Source organism: Trachurus japonicus, chromosome 24, assembly GCF_045865225.1.
Source record: "Trachurus japonicus isolate A0001 chromosome 24, Traja_1.0".
Classification (NCBI taxonomy): domain Eukaryota; kingdom Metazoa; phylum Chordata; class Actinopteri; order Carangiformes; family Carangidae; genus Trachurus; species Trachurus japonicus.
The window spans coordinates 13,957,540-13,978,812 of record NC_140930.1 but is presented as its reverse complement, the minus strand read 5'-3'; the positions used below and the strand labels follow the sequence as shown (position 1 = coordinate 13,978,812).

The following is a 21,273-nucleotide window of genomic DNA, read 5'->3' as shown; positions in this document are numbered from 1 at the left end:
AAACGCCTTTGTGTAAAAACGTCTGCAGACGGAACGTGAGACTCGATCATCCATCAAAACTCCTCAACATCAGAACAATGTGTGGCTTTGACTTCTTGTGCGAGCACTTAGCAGATAAGTGCTCCAGTGAAATGGGGTCCAAATTATTGTTTTGGCTCGGCAGGCCCCCCACCGTGCAACATAATAGGTGGGTTGAATGTGTCATAGAGACTGTGGCGGGGGGTTTCCCAGGGTAGAAAGGAGATGGAAAGATGAGGAGGGAGGAGGAAAGGAGGCAGAGGGGTGGGGGGGTGGAGGGGCTGAGCGGGACCAGACATCTTTCATGACACCTGCAGTACAGACAGAGAAGGTTCAAACCCCCACTGGGTTAGTTCAGCTCAGTGGCAGTGGAACAGGAAGTTGATTGGGGGGCATCTTAAAGGGGGCTGTGTGCGGTGTAGGAAAATTAAAAGTCTGAATTTAAAATAAAAGGAAAGATCCATGTAACTTTGTGATTTAAGTTTTCATTTTGGTGTAAAAAATAGTGACAGTTTAAGAGAAATACTTTCAAAAATACTATTTAAATATGTGTTTTAAAATATTTGTATCGTTTCCTTGGAAGCTTCCTTTTATTCCCCACAAGTTATAAATACAGCTCAGGAAGTTCTTGTTAAATGGGTGGGTATGTAAGTGTCACAGATTTCTAAAAATAAAAGTGATTCATGACTTTCTGTTTTTTTAAGGATGTAATGTCCATGTCCTTTTTTTGCAATCTGGTGTCATGACGCCATTCAAAACCCCCACAATGGTTTCCCTTCAGGCCGGTGGCGGTGTGACCAGCTTGAACCCACTGTGTGTGTGTTTGTGTGTGCGTGAATTATGGGGGTATAGTAAAATGAGGCCAGCAATTAAAAGAACATATCTGGAGCAGAAAAAAGAGACGAGCCGCAGTGAGGAAACGAGGCAGCTCAGCTACACTCATTACCCAGATTGACTGGCATATAGCTTTAGATTTTGGGGCACGCTCTACTTTTTGACACAATAACAATGATACTATCATTAGAACGAAACAGCATTTCAAAAAACCAACATGGCTTTCTGTCTATTGAGGTTCCATTGCAAAAAATAAAGGTCAAAGTAGGTCACAGCTGTGCAGAGCAGCTGCAGTAGCCATAAAGTTTCTAGAAGTTTGGACGACAACGTCATACTAACGAAAACGAAAAATTGTTCATCTTATAGACTGAGTCCAGTGTTTCTTAGACTGAATTTGTTTTTGTCTATTTAAATTAGACTGCTTTAGGTACAACAATACAAAGATGGAATAAAAATATACATTTCCCCATTGGTGGGATTTTAATTCATAGCGGGAAATTGAAATAGCACTTAATGTGGCCGGGCAAGAAAAAGTTCCAGCTTTGTTTCCCCACTTTTAGTCTAGACCTACCATCAAAAGGAGAAAAATATTATTTGTAAATATTAAATAGTGTTTTTTTGTGTACATGATTGGTTTAATGTCATTTTCTGAGCTTCTATAGGAGCACACCAAGAGATCAAACATCTAAAAGTCACCATGAAACAATACAATCAAGATAAAAAACCAAATGTCATCACTCTGAAGTAACAACCAGCCTGAGCAGCTCCATGGTTTTGTTAGGGGATAGTCCAGTACCACACTGTTTATCACACTTCTGTGCTCTGCTACTTTTTTATGAGCTCAGTGACATCACAGCATTAATGTTCCACTGCTCCATTATGAGGTCACATCATTCCAGTGACCTCCACCTCTGCTCTGTTATGAGGTCACAGTTCTCCTCGGAACCCTGTCGTGTGCAAAACTCCATTCTAAAATCACAGTTTGACATTGTGAGATCACATTCCATTCCAGCGGGGGGCACAATTCTAGAATCGCACAGTTGTTGCATTTTGACACACTTGGACCCAACTCAAGGTCGTTTTCTATTGTATAACACAGTTTTGTTTTGTTTTTTAATTTACTTTTTATTTGTTTTATTTTAGTAACATACACATATGTGTGCCAGTCAACATACAGTAAACACATCATACATAAAAACATAAAGATGCTGCTTCGAAATAGGGAAAAACATTTCCTATTAAAGGGTTTGACCTTAGCCATCTATATGAAATCAGGTCTCACAGTTGACACATAGCTGAGCCATTTTGACCAGTTCCCTTCAAAAATATCTGTTTGGTTCCTTAGTTTGAACGTAATTCTCTCCATAATATATAGGCCTATTATAAATTAATATCAATCCAAGGTCCAGGTCCAAGCCTTTTACACTCCACTAACAACACACTCAAAAGGTATTTGTCCGGCTTTGTATATTCAAGTCCATCCAGATTCCAGATCACAAAGGTACATGACTTCGAAATTTAAAAACATTTTCCTTTGAGAAACGGCCTCGAGAAGCCCAAGAACCTCTCTCCAAAATGGAGCCACAGAGGGACAGCTCCAAAAAATATCAAAACGATTTTCCAAAGTGTTTCTAAAGGACCTCCAACAGGCAGTCTGATTTGAATTAATAGCTGGTCTTTAATGCTGGAAAACAAAAGGTATAACACAGTTTTAATCATCACGTAGAGGTGGTTCTTCTGTTTTAAGTTCCAGAAAAAAACATGAGCCAGGATTGTTGATTTTCAAGGCAAGGCAACTTTATTTGTATAGCCCGTTTTTACAAACAGTTAGTTTCAAAGGGCTTTAACACAGCATCATTACAACATCGTCTGACCTCTGACACTCACATCAACTGGGGCAAAATTCCCAAGAAAACCCTTTTAACAGGAGAAACTTCAGGGTGAGCAACAGAGGCGGATCCCTCACCCAGGACAGGCAGATGTGCAATAGATGTTGTAATGTGTACAGACAAGGAAAAGAGTTTATAATATGGAATATGGAATAAATAGGGATTGTTCAGTCAAGAAACAGCTGATGAAGGCAGCTTCTGGTGGGCAGGCTGCGTCAGGCCAGCTCAATGGGACTCAAGCTCCACAGGACATTAAACTCCAGGATCAATTTTCATACATGATTGTAAAATTTGTTATGTCATCCGATCATTTTTACAAACTGCTGCAACTGATGACTGTAAAAGAACATGACAGGAGCTCATTAGGTCATTGGGCAGATTAGAAATGTCATCATCTCCCTGGTTGATGGCTGACATCACATTTCATGTAGATAAGTCACATCTGACTGTATTTGGGGTGTGATTGGATGAATTAGTGTGTCTGACTTTACGTTGCAGCATGCGCACAAGTAAGCTGTTATTTAAATCAAAGCTCGTATGTGTCCACATTTAGTATCAGGCTGTCTCCAGTGTCCCTGAGTACGTTACACCTCATGAATCAGGAGGAAAATGAGTGTGATTACAGCGCCGTGGATAAATACAGAGACAGTTATGACATGCTATGTTCTGATGAGGCGATGTTCTGGTGGAGAGAGAGGGAGCTTGGCCTGTGACAAGACGCTACGACATATGGTTTGGTGTCACCACACTGAGCCCTGGTCTGTGTGTTGCGCAGTGGTCAGCGTGTGGCTAATATGTAACGAGACGTGACACTTCAAAAGTCCAACATGTGCCACGAGCGATAACGAACCGCTGCTACGCTCACTTTGAGAGCTTGTGGACTCAGCAGCTCCGGATGACAGCGTCGTTATCTCATCTCCACGCCGCTGTCTGATATCATTTTGATCTTGAGAGAATTTTTTTTTTTTTTTTTTTTTTTCATTTGTGTTCTCCATCCAAGCTCCTCGTCCTTCCTCTGTCCTCGGATCCACTGTAGGTGGCATATTTGCATCTGCGTATTTGCAGACACATCACCATGGCGCCCATGTCATGCCCGGAGACCTCCTGTAATCTCCTTGGTGCGCTATGTGAAATGGGCCATGAACTCTCCTGCTCTTCTCTGCTATTTATCTATCTATCTATCTATCCCTCTCTGCTTTGTTCCTCTGTGCGCCCCTGACGTCTCTCTCCGTCTCTTTGTGATGCAGGAGGATAATTCATATTCACCAACTAAGAGCTGACTGCAGAGCATCACAGGCCACAGCTCATTTACATTGGGAATACATTACAGTGAGTGGGACAGTAGATACAGCTCATCCTGACTCACTATGAGGCCGAATGTATACGGACACCCACATAGTTTGATTTCTCATTATATGACTCTTGAACAATATATTATTTTGAAAACCAGCACTGGTGCAACGTCCTTCACTCTTCGTCTGTGGTTTTCCACAGGATTGGGGATTTACTCAGTTTCAGCCAGGAGACATGTAGTGATGTTGGATGAGTTCACCTCACCACAGTCAGAGTGCTCCAGTTCATCCTACAGCTGGTGGATGGGGGTTGTGGTCAGAGCTCAGACTTGGCTTTGTACACTTGGTTTTTGGAAAGAAACCATTCAAATGTCATTGTATGCTGTAATCAAATTGCAGTTGCTTTGCTTGCCTCTGAGCAGGTCGTTTTTGTTTTACTACGGAGCTGAAAGTCTGTACTTCGGTTAATTTGAACTATGATTGAACTTTGAATACACCGACCTCCATGATATCGTTTGATTCTGGCAACAGGAAAATTGGAGAAGCTTGTTCGTTCACTGTTTTCTTTTACTCTACTCTTCAAAATCTCAAGGACGGCAGAAAATATTACACTTTACACTGCAGTAAAATTGTCACCTTTGTTGTGGGGTTATGTCCTGCCCTGTTTTCACCCAAAAAAAGCACTTGACCAAAAGTACACAAAAGTATGTGGACACAATTAGAGAAGGACAACTCACCAGAGTCACCACTACAGCGTTATATCAAAGCTTCATTTTAGTGGTTTGAACCTGTTCTGTACTCGCTGAGTCTTCATCAGAGCAGGCAGTTCACAACTTTTCTCACTCTTCAGCCCTGAAAATGAAGAAATGTTTCATTGTACTTAAAGGGATAGTTCAACATTTTGGCAAATTGGCCCATTGGCATAATCCCTATAGTCATAGCAGTAGGTTTGTTACCTTTAATTGTCGGTGCAAGCTATTTTTAGAACGGCGGAGCAGAGCCGCGAGCTGCTCAGAGCTACGCTATGGAGGCTAATGGGATTTCTTGGTTTCCCTCATCAAACTCATCAAATACACAATCCAACAACTCCAAAACACTCTTGTGGACAAGTTGTGACCTGCACATTCACCACGCTATGAGATAATAACGGAACGTTATGAGACGGAGTTGTTTGAGCCTCCGTAGCGTAGCTCTGTGTAGCTCGCAGCTCTGCTCCGCCGTTCTAAAAATAGCTTGCACCGACAATTAAAGGTAACGAACCTACTGCTAAGACTATAGGGATTATGGCGATGGGCCAATTTGCCAAAAATGTTGAACTGTTCCTTTAACTAATGAAGGCGAAAAAATGGATGAAAGTGAAACAGAATTCACAGCTTTGTGTAAAAGAACTGTTTTCTTCAGACGCTTTTAGTGATTAAATTAAACTTAATTCTATAATATAATGAACAGATCATCTTCAAAGCAGTAATACACTGAAAAAAACAGCACGTAAAAAATCAAATAGTAGTAATAATTGGTACAATCAGTCATCGTCAAGAGCTCCCTGTGGCATTTGTCCTCTGAGTTCCCATTTTCCTCTCATTAACCTCAATCCATATCGTCCTCTTTGTAATAATGTTTGCTTAACATGAGCAGCTAGCGTTATTTAATGCATGAGCTGTTAGTGCAAAGTGCAGCTGTAGTGACATTTAGCGAAGCCTCGGCTCGGGTGTCGTGCGAGTGCATCTTCCTGTGACAAAGGGAGCTAGCAGCTTTGACGGTAGCCAGTGCAGCAGCCCTCTCCTCGGCCTCTGCTTTATTTCACCGCCTCCTCAGCAAAAGTATGTACACACTTGATTGTGTATGTGCATGTGTCTGTGTCTGTGTGAGTGTGTGTGCACCTGTTTGTGTGTGCGTGTAGAAAAGGTAGGTTCCTCCTCCTCCTCCTCGTCTCAGGCCTGCTTTGCCTAATACGTCCATGCAGGGTTTGCTGGAGAGCGGCGCGCAGCAGCACAAAGATCAGGGCTATTCTGGTGCTGCCCGCCTGCCCAGTGCTGATAGGAAAGGATTAATGAGGCGGGGCACTCATCACTCGTAATTAGAAACAACGCTAAAAACTATTTTTGTGCCTGTTCCTATGGAGAGATCTTGACCCTCAGGCCATCCACACACACCCCCCTTTTCCCTCACACACACACACACACACACACACATGCCCCTTCCCCACTAGCCATGGGGCAGTAGACGCCTGCAAAGTTGGAGTAAATATAGGCCCATAACTCCTGCAGCTATGTGACACATGGTTCAATGGAGGGGAGCACAGATAATTCACAACTCTGGCTGTGTACTCCGCTGGATGCTCAAATGTCAAGAGGCTGATAGAGGCCGTCTCCTAAAATACACACTGTAAGGCCTGTTTTTGTTGTTATTGATCCCAATAATTAGTTTCTGAGTGTCTGCCGTTTCCTGGTCTACCACTACGTCATGGGGACTTGGTCACGTGAAAACTTTTGTCCCCTGTTTGTCTGTTGTTACTTTATTCATTTCAATCAATCAATGCCAAATATTTGCTCATTTTAGCTTCACAAATTCCTTGTTATATCATTATAAGTTGGTTATATTTCGGTTTTGAACTCTTGGTCAGACTTAAAGGGATAGTTAAACATTTTGGCAAATTGGCCCATTGCCATAATCCCTATAGTCATAGCAGTAGGTTCGTTATACCTTTAATTGTCTCTACTATTGTAGAGTGGCGGAGCAGAGCCATGAGCTGCCCAGAGCTACGCTATGGATGCTAATGGGATTTCTTGGTTTCCCTCATCAAACTCATCAAATACACAATCCAACAACTCCAAAACGCTCTGGTGGACAAGTTGTGACCTGTACATTCACCACGCTATGAGATAATAACAGAACGTTACAAGACAGAGTTGTTTTAGAGGCAAATGCAGAGACCGCTGGCCGAAAAACTGCCCCTGACAGGAACGCGGTTTAGCATGAATTTACCTCTAAAACAACTCTGTCTCGTAGCATTCTGTTATTATCTCATAGTGTGGTGAATGTGCAGGTCACAACTTGTCCACCAGAGCGTTTTGGAGTTGTTGGATTGTGTATTTGATGAGTTTGATGAGGGAAACCAAGAAATCCCATGAGCCTCCGTAGCGTAGCTCTGAGCAGCTCGTGGCTCTGCTCCGCCGTTCTAAAAATAGCTTGCATCGACAATTAAAGGTAACGAACCTACTCCTAAAACTATAGGGGTTATGGCAATGGGCCAATTTGCCAAAATGTTTAACTATCCTTTTAACGTGCAACGTGAAGATGTAAATTTTTGATTTATAGACTAAGGAAATGAAAATATCTGTTCAATCCATTGTTTATACAAAAGATATGGATTATAGCAGCTTTAAACACATCAGTGCAACATGATGACACATTTTTTCCCCTCTTTTTTCTCCTTTACTCTGCCAGTAGCTAAAGAAACGAGTGCCTCTGCTGCTCAAATGAAACCAGGAGAAGACAAACTTCCAGGACGCCAAACCAAACTTGAAGCCTCCCTGTTTATTTCAAAGCTCACAAGTAGGGATTACAAAATTACAGTGCTTCAATTGCAACAGTTCAAGGAGTAGTAGGAGAAGAGTAGGAGAGATGACAGACAAGTTGAGGAATTTTGAGCAAGTCATGCAAAAAGGTGTGGGAGAAGGCCTCCGATATAGTAGCACCCTTTGTGGAAAAAAATAAATCCATCTGTCCGTAGGTCAGTGCAAAAATAGTAATGAATATATGCATACAAAGAAAATAGATATATATATATATATTTATATACTGTATATACTTGACCGTTGACTACAGACACAAAGAAAGATACGTAGACTTGTAGAGCAAAGCCCGTTTCCACCGGAGCCTCTGAGCCCAGATCAGAGGCTCACGAATAAGTCGTAAAGAACATGACAGCTTGATTATTGTCCTATTACAGGAGAACCGTGTTTTCCAAATAAAAAGGGGAGGGGAGGGGAGGGGTGGACAGGCCCAAGATGTCTCTCGGAGCTGTCAGTCAAGTCTGCGACCTCTACAGAAAGAGCAGTGTGGGAAAGACGGACAGCACCATAATGACTGTGAGTGTCCCTCACAGACGGCGGGAGCACACAGCATGCTTCTTTTCCAACCAGAGAGAGAGAGAGAGAGTTAACGTACAGTACGATGGTTACATTGTTCAGTCAAATAGATCATTACATACAAAAGCCATGTGCCGCCGCAGGTCGTTAGGAACCGGCAGGTGGGACGAAAAGGTACATTATTCTTCTATAACATTGGCTCAGATGATAAGCACTCTCTTTTTTATGTGTTTGTTTATTCTTTTTCTTTTTTTTTTGCAAATGGTAAATCACTGAATATAAATGCACAAGCTACAAACGTGTGTTAAATGGTTGTTATATACGGTTTTGTTTTGTTTTGTTTGATTGTTTTTTTCATCATATTCAAATATATTGTGGAGCACCAGTAGACACCAATGACAACAACGCAACAAAAATACAAATAAGGACACGTCGACTCGCCACACAAAGGTTTGTTTTTTAACTTCTTCACCACACGTAAAACTCACTTCATTCTGAGGCTGCAAACTTTGTTATTCATGCTCGAGATGTTCGCAGAGACCTCACCAAAAAAACGAAACGGTTTCATGACAGCTGGGTAAAAGAAACGTCCCTTTTTAAAATTTCGTTTTGCATAGCGTGAGTTTTCACATGAGGGATTTTTCAAAGCTTATTGTCGCAGATGTTGGTGTTGTTGTGAAGCCGTACCGAGTGCGCTGCGAAGTTTTTGTGTTGGTGACGCTGTGAAAACTCCTCACACTTTCTCTTTTACCTTTTTTGGATAGAGACACGTGACCATCTGACAAACTTTGTGGGGTTCGGTGTTGAAGATATGAGCATGTGGTGCAGACACAGATGTCGGGTGTTCTCTGACAATGATATCGTTAGCCCTGTGCTTCATTTTATGACTTTATTTTCATGCAAACAATGGAGAACTGAAGGAAAAAAAACAAAACAAAAAAACATGTGGAAACAAACAGAACAGGAACCAACATTTGTGAGGAAGCTGCTTCAAGTTAGCTCAGTAGGAACTACAAAATACTGGATGAACTTTGACCGTGTTACTTCTTGTTTTGTTTAGTTTTTTTGGTCTGAATTTTCTGTTGTAACTTCAAGTGAAGGACTGCATGCTGTTTTTACATCTTGGAGAAAACTTTAATCAGCCCTTGGGTTTATCAAATCAGAACCAATCAGATCAAAAGTGCACCGTTTTCAGGCTAAAAACAAGGCTATTCTTAGTTTTGGACACTCGAGGCTTTCAGACAACAACACTGATGTCGACAAGGTGTTTACACTGTGTGCTCGGCTGTGTACAAGTGGTCAAAAGGACGAGTGAATTACACCTTAAAACACATGCATCCCACTCGGCTACATAAAAATTTTTCCCTTTTTTTTTTATTTATAATTTCCTTTTAAAACAGTTAACGGCTGAGAAAGCCACACATGTAAAAACCGAGCAGGCTTTATGCAAAAATTGAGATTCTGTTCACCAACAATTTAGAAATCTGTGGTTTGGATCAGAATGAAGGCATGAAGAAGTAGAACTAGCAAGACTAGAATTTTTTTTTTTAGCCTTTCTTCTTCCTCTTGATACTGTGTATATTTGTTGAAGTGTGGGTCAATGGTGAGCATATTCAAGTGCATGAGGGGTGAACTTTGTGTGCGTGCATATACTCTTTACTACACTACTACTCAGTTGCCCGGTTGATTTACAATTCACGGTGATGCTCAGTTTTCTCCTTCAAATGCCACCACGAGATCAGAGTTACATAATGAGCATTTTTCACCTCAAGGCTTTTTTTTTTTTTGGAAAGCATCTTTAAATGCAGTTTGGTTAAAACTCTGCACATTGATCAGGAATAGCAGAAATAACCTTTTTTTAAAAAGAGAAAACACACAGAGACAAAAGGGGGAGTAGGATGCCTTTTGTCTGGGAGCTAAAAATTCGACCTCGGTGTGATGTTCTGCATTCGTCCGCACGTGATGCCGTACCATGCGCAGGCCCACTGGTGACACATGAATTAAGGCATTGATAGAGGCACTAGAACAACACGTGACGGCAGCTCTCGCCTCCGTACGGCAGAGGAGAGCTCACTTAACTGTAGCTTAGTGTCAGCGACAGGGAGTTGCAAAAGATTAGACGAGGGTCACACTGCTGTACTGTACAACCGCTGTCGAGCTTTGAAAAAAAAAGAAAGAAAAAAAAAGAGGTGCATGTTCGTTTGAGGCGCGTAAACCTCAACTCTGCTACTTCAGAATGGACTTAATCATAGCTCAAAACCCAGGGCGTTTGACGAAAACATCAAGTGTAGCTACACAGGGACGGTAAAACAGTGAAGTAGTAGGCTACGTTACAACAGAGCTGGTTTATGGATGAACTGGAGCAAAAGGAACAGAGGAGACAGGAGCAGGCAGTGAAAATCCTCTGCTCTGTAATATCACCAGTAGCCCTGTTTTTACAATATTCACTGATTATTTCAAAGTGTTCTTTCCTTTGCCAGCAGCCATGCATTTAAAAAAAATAATAAAACACACACAAAAAAAAGCTCTTATGGCTGTCTGGAAATATATATCAATTAATATATATTGCTTAAAACATACGCACATGTGGATGCAGGAATGGCAAAACGAAAAGAAAAGAAAACACTGAAACAAATGCATGAAATATGAACTTGTGGTTCAACTGACATCAACCCATAAGCTGCACTCCAAAAAAAAACAAAAAAAAACAAACATAATATCCCCCTTGTTTTTTTTTCCTCTCTCTGTCTCTGCACCAAAAATCTTACAGCATAACCGTCTGCACCATGAACATAAAACGTATAGAACTGACCGACAGTAATTACATTAACATCAAAATGGTATTTCAGCAAAGAGCTGGAAATGTTTCGTAATCATTAACCCATATATACACATAAGATCAGTTGCATTCCACTCTGAAATTATTGCACAGTAAGCCGCAGTGGGCTCGTCATGGTCATCCCCATAAACCCCTGTATAAAAATAGAACAACAACATTAACACACCAAACATGTCTTCATCTGTTTTTTCTTCTCTTTTTTTCTTTTTTTGACAGGCACTGCTGTGGCCAACCCCGCCTGAGTCTGAAAACATGAACTGTGCCACAGTGTGAGCTTTAAGAGTTTCTCTTGTCAGTAACTTGCCCCTCAGCACATTGAATATCTTCTTTTTTTTTCTTTTCTCCCCCCCTAAAACCGATTTCTTCTTCCCCTCGTATTCGCTGCTCTGCGGTCACAAATGGAAATCTTGCCACTGACCACTTGCTCTCTCTCTCTCTCTGTCTCTCTTTCTCTCTCTCTCTCTCTCTCTACTTCTATCTCTCCAACTCATCTTCTCCTCCTCCGGGACATCGGCCAGGTCCAAACAGTAGGGATTTTTTGGCATTTCGCGCCGCCACTGACCCAGAGCTTTGGCACCTCCAGAGGGTCCAAGATGAGCATGAGGAGATTCAAGAAGAATACAGCAGCTCTTTCTCTCTTTCTCTCTTTCACTCTCAGGCTCCAAACCAGCTGGTCTCTCTTGAAAAACAGCGAGAGCGAGCACGTGTCTGAGCGACGAGTCAGACGATGGGTTTGTTTTGTTTGTTTTTTTCTTCTTCTTTTTTTTTTTAGACGACGGTTTCCACACCAATCAGCTTTGGCGTGAGGATTCGTGGCGTTATTCCGTTGTTGAGGTCCTCCTCGAACTCCAGCAGCTGGCCCATGAAGTTGAGGTTCGGGGAGATGATGGGCCTCCTGGTCTTGACGAACTTGTAGGCGTCTGTCATGGTCATCCAGGTGTGCTTCATCAGGTAGGCGATCACGATGGTGGCTGAACGGGACACGCCTGCCTGGCAGTGGATCAGAAGGCCCATACCTGCTTGATGTGCTTCCTCTGCAGAGAGGGAACATTGAAACAATTAAAACACGATCAAATAAATGCTTTGTTCCCCCGAGGGGAAGTTCAGTCATCAAACCAGACTTTAACACTTCCTTTGTGACCGATATTTTTCAGCTGTCATACTGTACGACGACTAGACAGAAACTGTTGAATGTCTCCGCACATTGACTGTCTGGGTCACTGGTTCTTTTAGCAGATCTTCCATCACATATAATCACATTCTGTCCAACTGCTTTTGTTAAATGAAAACAAGATTTAATAACAAACATGTTTTTGTTTATGTTCCTAGGTTTCATATAATACCCAGCCACCACTACCCTCACCTCACTAAATAAGGGTGCTTTCACACAGGCAGTGTTTAGGTCGACCCGGTTGAACTTTGGGCCCGAGTGCGGTGCCGGTGGGTCAGTGTGAACACAACCGTCACACCAAAACAGCCACCCCAAGACCAGATTTAAAGAGATAGTTCAACATTTTGGCAAATTGGCCCATTGCCATAATTGCTATAGTCATAGCAGTAGGTTTGTTACCTTTAATTGCAAGTTATTTTAAGAATGGCGGAGCAGAGCCGTGAGCTGCATCAGCAGTTTTGCATGAATTTACTCTGAAAACAACATCTCATAACGTTCTGTTATTATCTCATAGCGTGGTGAATGTGCAGGTCACAACTTGTCCACCAGAGCGTTTTGGAGTTGTTGGATTGTGTATTTGATGAGCTTGATGAGGGAAACCAAGAAATCCCATTAGCCTCCGTAGCGTAGCTCTGAGCAGCTCGCGGCTCTGCTCCGCCGTTCAAAAAATAGCCTGCACCGACAATTAAAGGTAACGAACCTACTGCTATGACTATAGGGATTATGGCAATGGGCCAGTTTGCCAAAATGTTGAACTAAGGTGTGGTCTCGGTGTAGCTACATTCGAACTCCGGTGCGGTTTATTTGTTGTGTGAACGCAGCCACACCTCAGTCTGCACCAACTCCCTGGTGTACGCTACAAGATTGAGCTAATAAGGCTCCCATAGTTTGCTCCCACAGCTGCGCTTCATTCTCAAAATCTGTTATTTGCAGAGAGTGGTAAATATGATATAAAAGGAAATGACCAGCGCTACAAATAATCGCCGTATTTGTGTACTGTGTTATGTGTGTCTCCATAGTTAAAGTTTAGCGTAACTTCTCAGAGTTTAATGTTTACTATCGGGACTGTGCCAGTGATGCGGCGTTTGGACCAGAGTGAAAACAAACGTGTGAACGCGGACCATACAAGCTGAAAAATGAAACAATGCATCATTTCCGCTTCTGTGTATGTGTGAAAACACCCTAAGTTTCAAACTGTAGACAGAGACAAAGACCAGGGCCCAGGATCAGACACAACACCTTCGTCATGCTGCAGCAGAGCAAACCACGGCGACATCATAAGGAATCCACCGATCAGCGCCGCTGCTTTGATACTGACCTTCTCAGAAGGCCCAGTGATCGGTTATCATATGAATGATTAGCCTACCACTTCAAATACAGTTTCTTTATCAGTGACATTTTTAAAAAAAGGCACTGTTTCCGCTCTCTGTCACGCTCGAGGTCAAGACAGGACACCGACTCAGTTTTCAGCACGACAGCAGCCAATCTCTGCCCTCCTGATACCGTACATACAAAAATATATATATACCCCAATCGGTTTCTCACAGTTAGATATATACATTTTAAATGTTGGAAAAAATATATTGGTGCTGGCAGACACCCTGAGGTATTGAATTGATAAAAATGGATGAACTTCTCACCAGTAAATGTATTTGCTGAGTTTCAGTGTATAATATTTAAATCTACTAAATACTAAATAAAGGTTGTAACTAAAGCAGAAGACATGATCGTCTTTAAAATATATGTCAGACTCCATAATTTCACTTTGTAATCAGTGGAGTTCAATGGATGTAAAGAGAGATGGTCTCAAAATGATCCTTAGTGTTTCTTTCTTCCATTTCTTCTTTCAGCTTAGAAATAAATCTTTCTAGTTATAGTGCAAATATTTATTTTTATTCTTTTTAGTATCCTCTTTAATTATCCTTTTTAAACTATAGATAGTTGATTCCCCTCCAGCCTCTAGAAAGTGTTCACATTAAACAACCTGTGGAACCTGTGAGGAGGAGTTCACATAGGCCGTGTATTTTCTAGAAAGGTCGCACAACAAAAAGCCGTCTGTACTCAAAACCTCTAACGCCGATCTGAGTGACAGGACTCGTACCGATGAATTCAAACGCCTCCTCGAAGTACTGGCGCAGGTTCTGCTTGTTGCTGTCGGTGGCGGGCAGCCGCTTGTAGATGAAGAGGCCGGTGTCGTAGTGGTAGAGCGGCAGGTGGGTGGTGACGTTGAGGATGTAGCCGATGTTCAGGCGCTGCAGCAGGTTGACGTCCTGAGCGTCGTGCTCGTTCCCCAGGTAGAGGAAGGGCAGGATCGGCGTCAGCTCCGCGTTCTCTATGTCCGGGGTGGAGGGCAGGGAGTGAGGTAGCGCCCCCGTCAGGCCGGCAGCCGCGTGTCCCGTGTCCAGGCCCTCGTGAAGGTGCAGCGAGTGTTCGCACAGGTTCTCGTGGCTCTGCCTGAAGCAGCTAAGGCCTCCTGTGGACACAGACGGAGATGCGTGACGTTAGCTTCGGGGTAAACAACGGATAAAACCGTCAAACATCATTTTCTCAATGAACTTTGTTTCTCTTTAGCCCCGTCGCTAAATGCAAATAGGCCCTGGTCAGTCTCTTCGGCGTGGAGCTGACACTGCCAGGGGTTAAGGGTTCAATTCTCACTGCTGTGATCCGTGCTAAAAATACACACGCACTCATGCTTCTGTCCACCACATGGCACGCGTCGGGAGTTGGGACTGACTGACTAGGACAACTTTGAAAACACACCTGATAAAAAACAAACATACAAAAAAAAAGCAACAACAACTGGTGTCAAATAGATTTGAAGCAGTAAAACGTTACATAAATCTCCCACTGCCACGACGACACCGTTACATTTGGTTGTAATTTGAATGTCTGTATTTGGATATTAAATCAGTACGAAGGGATCAGCGCTGTTTCCATCAACAACAACCAACCCCTCTGTCCCGGTCGAGTCTGTTTTGAGAAGCAGAGGCCGCGGCCAAAATACCTCCCGAGACAGTTTCCACTCACAAAACCCGGCGTGAGAAATCCCCCTCGTTAATCTGCAGGTAAATAGATGTACTAAATGTTTAATATACTTCTCACTGGACATCTGCACTTCTCCAAATAACTGGTTTGCACCTGTTGCCAGTGATGCCATCAGCCAAAGTTTCCCCTCAGCACAAAGCTGTGGGGAGGGGGTGGAAAGTATCACACACACACACACACACACATAGAGACACACACACACACACACACACACACACACTGTTTCAGTTCATATTGCAAGAGTTGACATCACGGCATGTGAGGTCATCGTACAACTTCCTTTTAATGACTGGGCAGGTGAGGGTCTACTGTCAACTGTCTGACTGTGTGTGTGTTCAGCCTGATCATTAACCGTGAAAAAAGATACTGACCTGATGTTACCAGAGAAGGATGATGTGTTAATAATTACTCTGAACGGATAAAAGAAAGGGAAGTACAGTACTTTATATATACAGCAGCTGTGACACCAGACTCATGGGGAATTTACACCCAGATTTATATATTTCTGACATTTCCAGTTATTGAGCTCTTGAAATGACGGAGCTGTATTAATGAAATCTGTTTTTCAGACCCTCAGAAATCCTTCTCTTTATTTTCATAACACAACACTATACTTCTTTCAATGCAGCATCATGTGTACCTTTGTTCTGAATGCTCCAATATTTCAGTTTTTAGCCAGGCACTTGTGGTGTAGTTCAACATGTCACATCTAAGTAGGACCAGGCTGATGGTGGAGTTTTAAGGCCAATATCTAGATCGATATTTCAACATAATATTATAAAAAGAGCAAACGCATACAGAAAACCTGACTCAGCAGTTTGTGAAGCATTTTCGCCTCTTTCGTCTCATCGATTTTCATTTCACCAGTTTCAACTAGTTTGTGTTAAAAGCTGCAGGTGTTCACAGCCTTAAACCCACCGTCTACTCAACATGACGACTTTTCACTTTGTCTTCCTGCACCAAATAGCACAAAAGACAAAGTTAGCGACGTAGTGCAACAGTTAGTGGCTGAAAAAGCCAGACATTTTCATCAGGAGGTGGTGGAGACCAAAACAGAGCTACAAGAGTCAGAACTGGACTTGTATTAATACGGTGGCTTATAATGAAAAACAAAAAACAAAAAAACACGGATGTTATTCTGACGTGTTGGATGTGTTTACTCATCCATCCTGTTTGGTCACATGTTGGCCATTAAAACCTTTATGTGTATGTTATGTAATGGAGACGTTGTTTTTAAATAGATCTCTTCGCTTTTCCACTGCAACTGCAACATTCACAGTTAATATATATACTACTTCACAGTTACAAAATATTTACCAAGCACACATAAACTAAGTCACAGTGAACTGTGAAAACGGCGTCCTGTTTCGACTCAAAATGAACCAGCATCTTTCTTTTTTCAGGTCAAGCCGAACTGATAAACAACACTTTTCCGTAGCAAACTGAGAATAACAGAAGCAGCACGTTGCTGTCAGATGAAAATCTGTCGAGTGTGACCGTCTGTCATCATCTCTGACTAAACTCACAGAGGAAAACATGAAAAGTGTCTCTATCGCTTTCGTAAGCCAGTGGCTCAGTTCCTGCTTAGAAATCACCGCTTCTGCCTCACTAGGCCTCTCACACCACAGACCCGCTGTTTCCAAAGCTTACCCCTAAACCTTCCGACACCACTGACATGTTGTTTATGGCAATTCTGACGGATTAAATGTAACCTATCTGTGCTCTGGGGCTGCAGCGGGGTTAGGGACACAAGATTTTGTGTTTCCAGTGGAGCAGAGACTCACACTACTACGACCATATTTACAATAGATCATGACTAAGAGCTGCTTGTAACAGCAAATGATGTAGTGTGAGTAAATTATTCAGCAACATTCATACTGTACATACATGTGTGTGTGTATATATATATATATATATATATATATATATATATACATATATGTGTGTGTGTCATTAACACTACTGCTTGAAATAACCAACCAATCCCCCTGCCGAGTTCCTCTGTTAGATTATAAGGAAGTGAAGTATTGATCGCTGTTAACATTTAGAGGAATATAAAAGATCGACTATGTAATCAAGGCTCAGCCATTATAAATGTTGATCTAATAAATCATGAATACAATATATTTGATCACATAGAGGACATCCATGATGCAAATAAACACAGGAGCAACCGGTGATATTAAAAACTACTTCAAAATAACAATAAAAAACGAGGCTGAGCCATTTCATTTTCCACCAGCAGAGAGAGAGAGAGAGAGAGAGAGATGGCTTGCGTTTTGCAATAATGAAAGCAGTGGGGACAGAGAGAACAAGACAGTCTGCCTGTTCCTCCCACTGGGGCCGGAGCTTCAGACAGACGCCGGTGCACGATGAGACACTGGAGAGGAGCCTCGTCCATCAAAGCAGCACAGGAGGAACCAGAGGGCCGGACAGAGAGCGAGAAGATATCAAGGTAGCCGTGATCTTACGGGGACCGGACAGCGGCTGGGAGGCTTTCAGAAAACACTCCTCCTCCCTCCTCCCTCCTCCCTCTACACGACATACTGCTCCAGCTTCAAACACACTCTCGCACACCAAAGATAGAAAACATGGCAGCGACCCAGGGACTGCTATCTCAACAGGCCGCCTTATTTACTAACAGCTGCTTCTCGCTGCCTGCAAAACGCTTCGTATGTGTCATATAGAAAGCTGTCATGCATATGTCTCTGCGTGCAGGCGATGCATACAGAGTCTGCACAGGCTCCACTCTGTGTGTGTGTGTTTGTGGGTGTGTGTGTGTGTGCAAAAACCTGTTGGTAACGTGGTTAATATGCTTCACTACAAAGCAAACAGGATGATACAACTACAGCCAGTGTGTGTTGTGTTCATAGGCAATACCAGCTGACGGGAAAAAAAAACAACAAAAGTTAAACAGGCTTCACTGTTCACTCACATAATTACACATTATTATGCACCCACACCTTGTTCATATTGGTTTATACTGCCATTAAACTTCTACTGCTGCGAGATCAGACATTACTTTGAGATGTCTCCCTTTCAGAGTTAAACTAAAACCCGTGAAATTGTCGTTTTTTTATCCCTTTTTACACTGGAAAGTATAAAAAGCTTTGTTAAAAACCTGCTTTATGTTACCTTTGAGGATGATGGGGTCCTTGCCCTCCCTCCTCAGCGACTCCAGGACCACGTGCAGAGGCTGGGAGGACGCGAGCCGGATGGGGTCTGCGGTGCTCTCGTCGTAAACCACAATCTCTTTGGAGAAGATGCCCTTATAAGAGTCCTTGCCCTCGCGGCAGGAGATGAGGTCCAGCACAGTGATCTTGCCCTGCTGCAGCCGCCGCCGGCTGATCTTGTCGGAGCAGTTGATGTGGACGGCCCCCCGGATGTGGCTCTTGTTGTACTCCATGAAGGGCCGGCAGTCGATGATGACCGGCACGGGCCCCACGGGGTGTCCCATGGGGCAGCAGGTCATCCTCTTGGCCAGCTCATTGGGATGGATGACCCTCACGGTGGATACGGCTTTGGGAGTGCCCGGGGCGAGGCTGGGGGCGCTTAGTGCTTCGTGGTTGCTGACCATCGGCGTGGGGGCCCCGGCATAGCTGAGGTTGGGGCTGCTGGCGCTCACCTGGCTGTGGCTGAGGCTCTGGCTGTCCTTCTCATAGGTAGTCACAGAGCAACAGCTGGCACTGCTGCATCCACACGACAATGAGCGCGTGGAGCCCTTGGATGAGGGCATATACGTTACAAGATTGGCCGTCGCCCGGATCTTCACCACGGTGGTGCTGATGACTGTCTTGCTGCTGCTGCTGGTGGCGATGGAGTCCAGGTAGCTGGTGTCCAGGCGCAGTTGGAGTTCCTGAGGTCGGATCGGCCTTGGCAGCGCCACCACAATTCTGTCGTCAAGAGGAGATGGAGGCATGGGGAGGCCGAGGGCTGGACGTCTACGGAGAACTCAAGAAGCCGCTCTGTGGAAGGGAGGGACAGGAACAAGAGGAAACGTGAGGGCGAGGGAGGACAACACCTACAAAAGAAAACAGTGAGGATCAGTGACTCCTGCAGCGACTCAGGTGAAGGCAGCGAGTGAGCAGAGAGCAGAGAGCTGACAGGCCGACCTCTCGTCTGTTTGAACAACATACAAACTAGAAAACGGCCGCTCAAGCCAAATATTAGTAGTGTCAACACCTGCAGGGGTAACACCCAAGTTGGTGGGAGAATTTAGATGTGACAAACTGGCCACTAATAATAAACAGTGAAATCATCACAGCCCTGTGTGTTTAACTGTGTCACTGATTCACTTAGAGTGTAATCACTATGAATCATCCTACACATATTGTACATGTGTGTGTGTGATGTTCTTTTTTTTCACTCCCAACTCCAGTCAGTGTGTCTGGTCCAAGAGCTTCTATACAACAAGAGAGGAAGGGGGGAAGAAGAAGAAAAAAAAGATAAAATACTGCATCAACGCTACGCCGCAGTTTGGTCTCTCCCCCAAATGGAAACTCGGGGTACAAAAAAAAAAAAAAGAGGAAGAAGAGAAAGAAGAAGAGGGGTGGCATTTCCTTTTGATGAGCGTTTTAAAAGCATGTCATCGTGGCACATTACGTAAAAGACACCCGCCGAGCATCGCCTGTCCCGGCCATCGCCGTCCTTTTGTAAAGCAGCAGCAGCACGGTGCAGGTTCAGCTGAGGCAGGAATCATTCATGGCCAAATTCATTGAAGAAACCGGCATGAGAACGTGCCGTGAATGTGATATGACTCTCGGACGAGACGAGGCTGAACAGATGGAAGGAAATCCAATTTCACACCATCATGTACTATCAAAAAAATAAATAAATAAAAAATAAATAAACAAAATAAAAAAACACGGCATGGCTGCGTTAAAAAAAAATAAAAAATAAGGCAGAGGTTGTAGCCTAACTTTGTGTCAACGCTGTGATAAAACGCTGCGATTATAAAACACTTAAATCATGATGTTGGGAAATAATAACACACCAATAAAAATAATAATAACAGATGTGATAATATAATTTTAAAAAAAAAATAGCAAACACTGACCAGCCCAAAATGGTTGCAGCAATTTGATATTCCTCTTCATTAATTATAGAATCGCGTGAAATCTCTATGACTGTGCATTTCAGCGGCAACTTGTGCCTTGGACGCCAATTACCAAACTTGTCTCGTCCGTGCTCTTACCGGTGTGTGTGTCGCTGTTCACTGTAGACGGATTTATTATCTCCGCTCGCTGACAGCGTTGCCTCCATTCAGTCCATCCCAGTGTTGTGGATCGGCAACATTTTTTAGTAGTTTTACCCAGCTCCTCCACCCCCACCCCCTCCTCAGAAATAATATTGAAGGAAGTCTGCCAGCCTACTGAAGTCGCGCAGCGGGATTGACGCGACTCGGAGCCAATGCGAGACTTCATTAATATTAAATTTGATCCCTTTTTGTACAGTGAGGTCCGGCCCCGCGATGGGAGGGGTTTGGCCGGGGCTGTCTGCCTCTGTGTGGCTGGTGGAGTGGAGTGGAGGGGGAGAGGGAGGAGGAGGAGGAGGAGGAGAGAGGAGGAGGGAGGGGGTGAGGGAGAAGGAGGAGAGGGGAGGGGAGGGGAGGAGGAGGAGGAGAGTCGCTTGAACTGCCTTCAGTCTCACGTACGAGCAGCGATGATGTCACTGGCAGCCAATCAAAAGTCTCTCCAGGAGGCTCGAGGAAGAAGCCACGGTGCCTTCACGTGCTGCTCGTAAAGTTCTTAATGTACAGTAAAACGGAACCTTAGAGGAATATAACATATCTACTTTATACTAATTAAGTAAAAGCGACTTAGACATATATGATATTTCTTAGAGTAAATTATTGTTGCTGCTCAGTGTTTTTCGTTGGTCTTACGATCAGGGTTATTTCAATATAATAGCCTATGTTGTTTTAGTTTTATATGTCAGTGGTGTAGTCTATGTGGTGTGATACTCAGGTATATTCAGTGTACCCACTGAAAATGCAATAATATTTCAGTATATCCACTACCACAAAACTATCTAACTATAGAATCAGAATGTATTTACAGCAGCACAACCAGATTAAAAGCTAAAACCTTAAAGT

The 21,273-nt window shown here is 43.3% G+C and overlaps 1 protein-coding gene and 2 long non-coding RNA genes across 7 annotated transcripts in view; 1 reads left to right on the top strand and 2 right to left on the bottom strand.

Annotated features, from left to right (window-relative positions):
* LOC146961503 (uncharacterized) overlaps positions 1-11,873 on the top strand; it is a 61,476-nt gene extending 49,603 nt beyond the window's left edge. The window contains exon 3 of the long non-coding RNA XR_015035178.1: positions 11,736-11,873. This is a non-coding gene — a long non-coding RNA (uncharacterized LOC146961503). The remainder of the gene's footprint in view (positions 1-11,735) is intronic.
* Positions 1,939-6,173, bottom strand: LOC146961504 (uncharacterized). Its single transcript, XR_015035179.1, has 3 exons — positions 5,914-6,173; positions 4,771-4,885; positions 1,939-2,536 (listed from the first exon to the last, which is right to left on the bottom strand). It is a non-coding gene; the product is annotated as an uncharacterized LOC146961504 (long non-coding RNA).
* dusp10 (dual specificity phosphatase 10) lies at positions 7,551-20,461 on the bottom strand. 5 transcript variants are annotated; one of them, XR_015035176.1, is made up of 5 exons: positions 20,374-20,461; positions 18,315-19,142; positions 14,236-14,607; positions 10,838-11,997; positions 7,551-10,804 (listed from the first exon to the last, which is right to left on the bottom strand). XR_015035176.1 is itself a non-coding variant. In XM_085770452.1 (4 exons), exons 2-4 carry the CDS (start codon positions 19,096-19,098, stop codon positions 11,732-11,734), a joined length of 1,422 nt encoding a protein of 473 aa, XP_085626578.1. In that variant the 5' UTR covers positions 19,099-19,144; positions 20,236-20,461; the 3' UTR covers positions 7,551-11,731. The 5 variants fall into 5 exon arrangements, 3 of the variants coding, with proteins under 3 accessions (XP_085626578.1, XP_085626576.1, XP_085626579.1); XR_015035177.1 differs by having other exon boundaries at positions 7,551-11,415; positions 11,451-11,997; XM_085770452.1 differs by having other exon boundaries at positions 7,551-11,997; positions 18,315-19,144; positions 20,236-20,461.
* Between the last annotated feature and the right edge of the window lie 812 nt (positions 20,462-21,273).

Excerpts from the sequence above, each read along its gene's own strand:
- dusp10 (XM_085770452.1), bottom strand. The coding sequence starts at position 19,098 with ATGCCTCCATCTCCTCTTGACGACAGAATTGTGGTGGCGCTGCCAAGG. Across the intron at positions 14,608-18,314 it reads GGACCCCATCATCCTCAAAG|GAGGCCTTAGCTGCTTCAGG; the intron begins GTAACATAAAGC and ends CTGTGTCCACAG. Across the intron at positions 11,998-14,235 it reads GGAGGCGTTTGAATTCATCG|AGGAAGCACATCAAGCAGGT; the intron begins GTACGAGTCCTG and ends CCCTCTCTGCAG.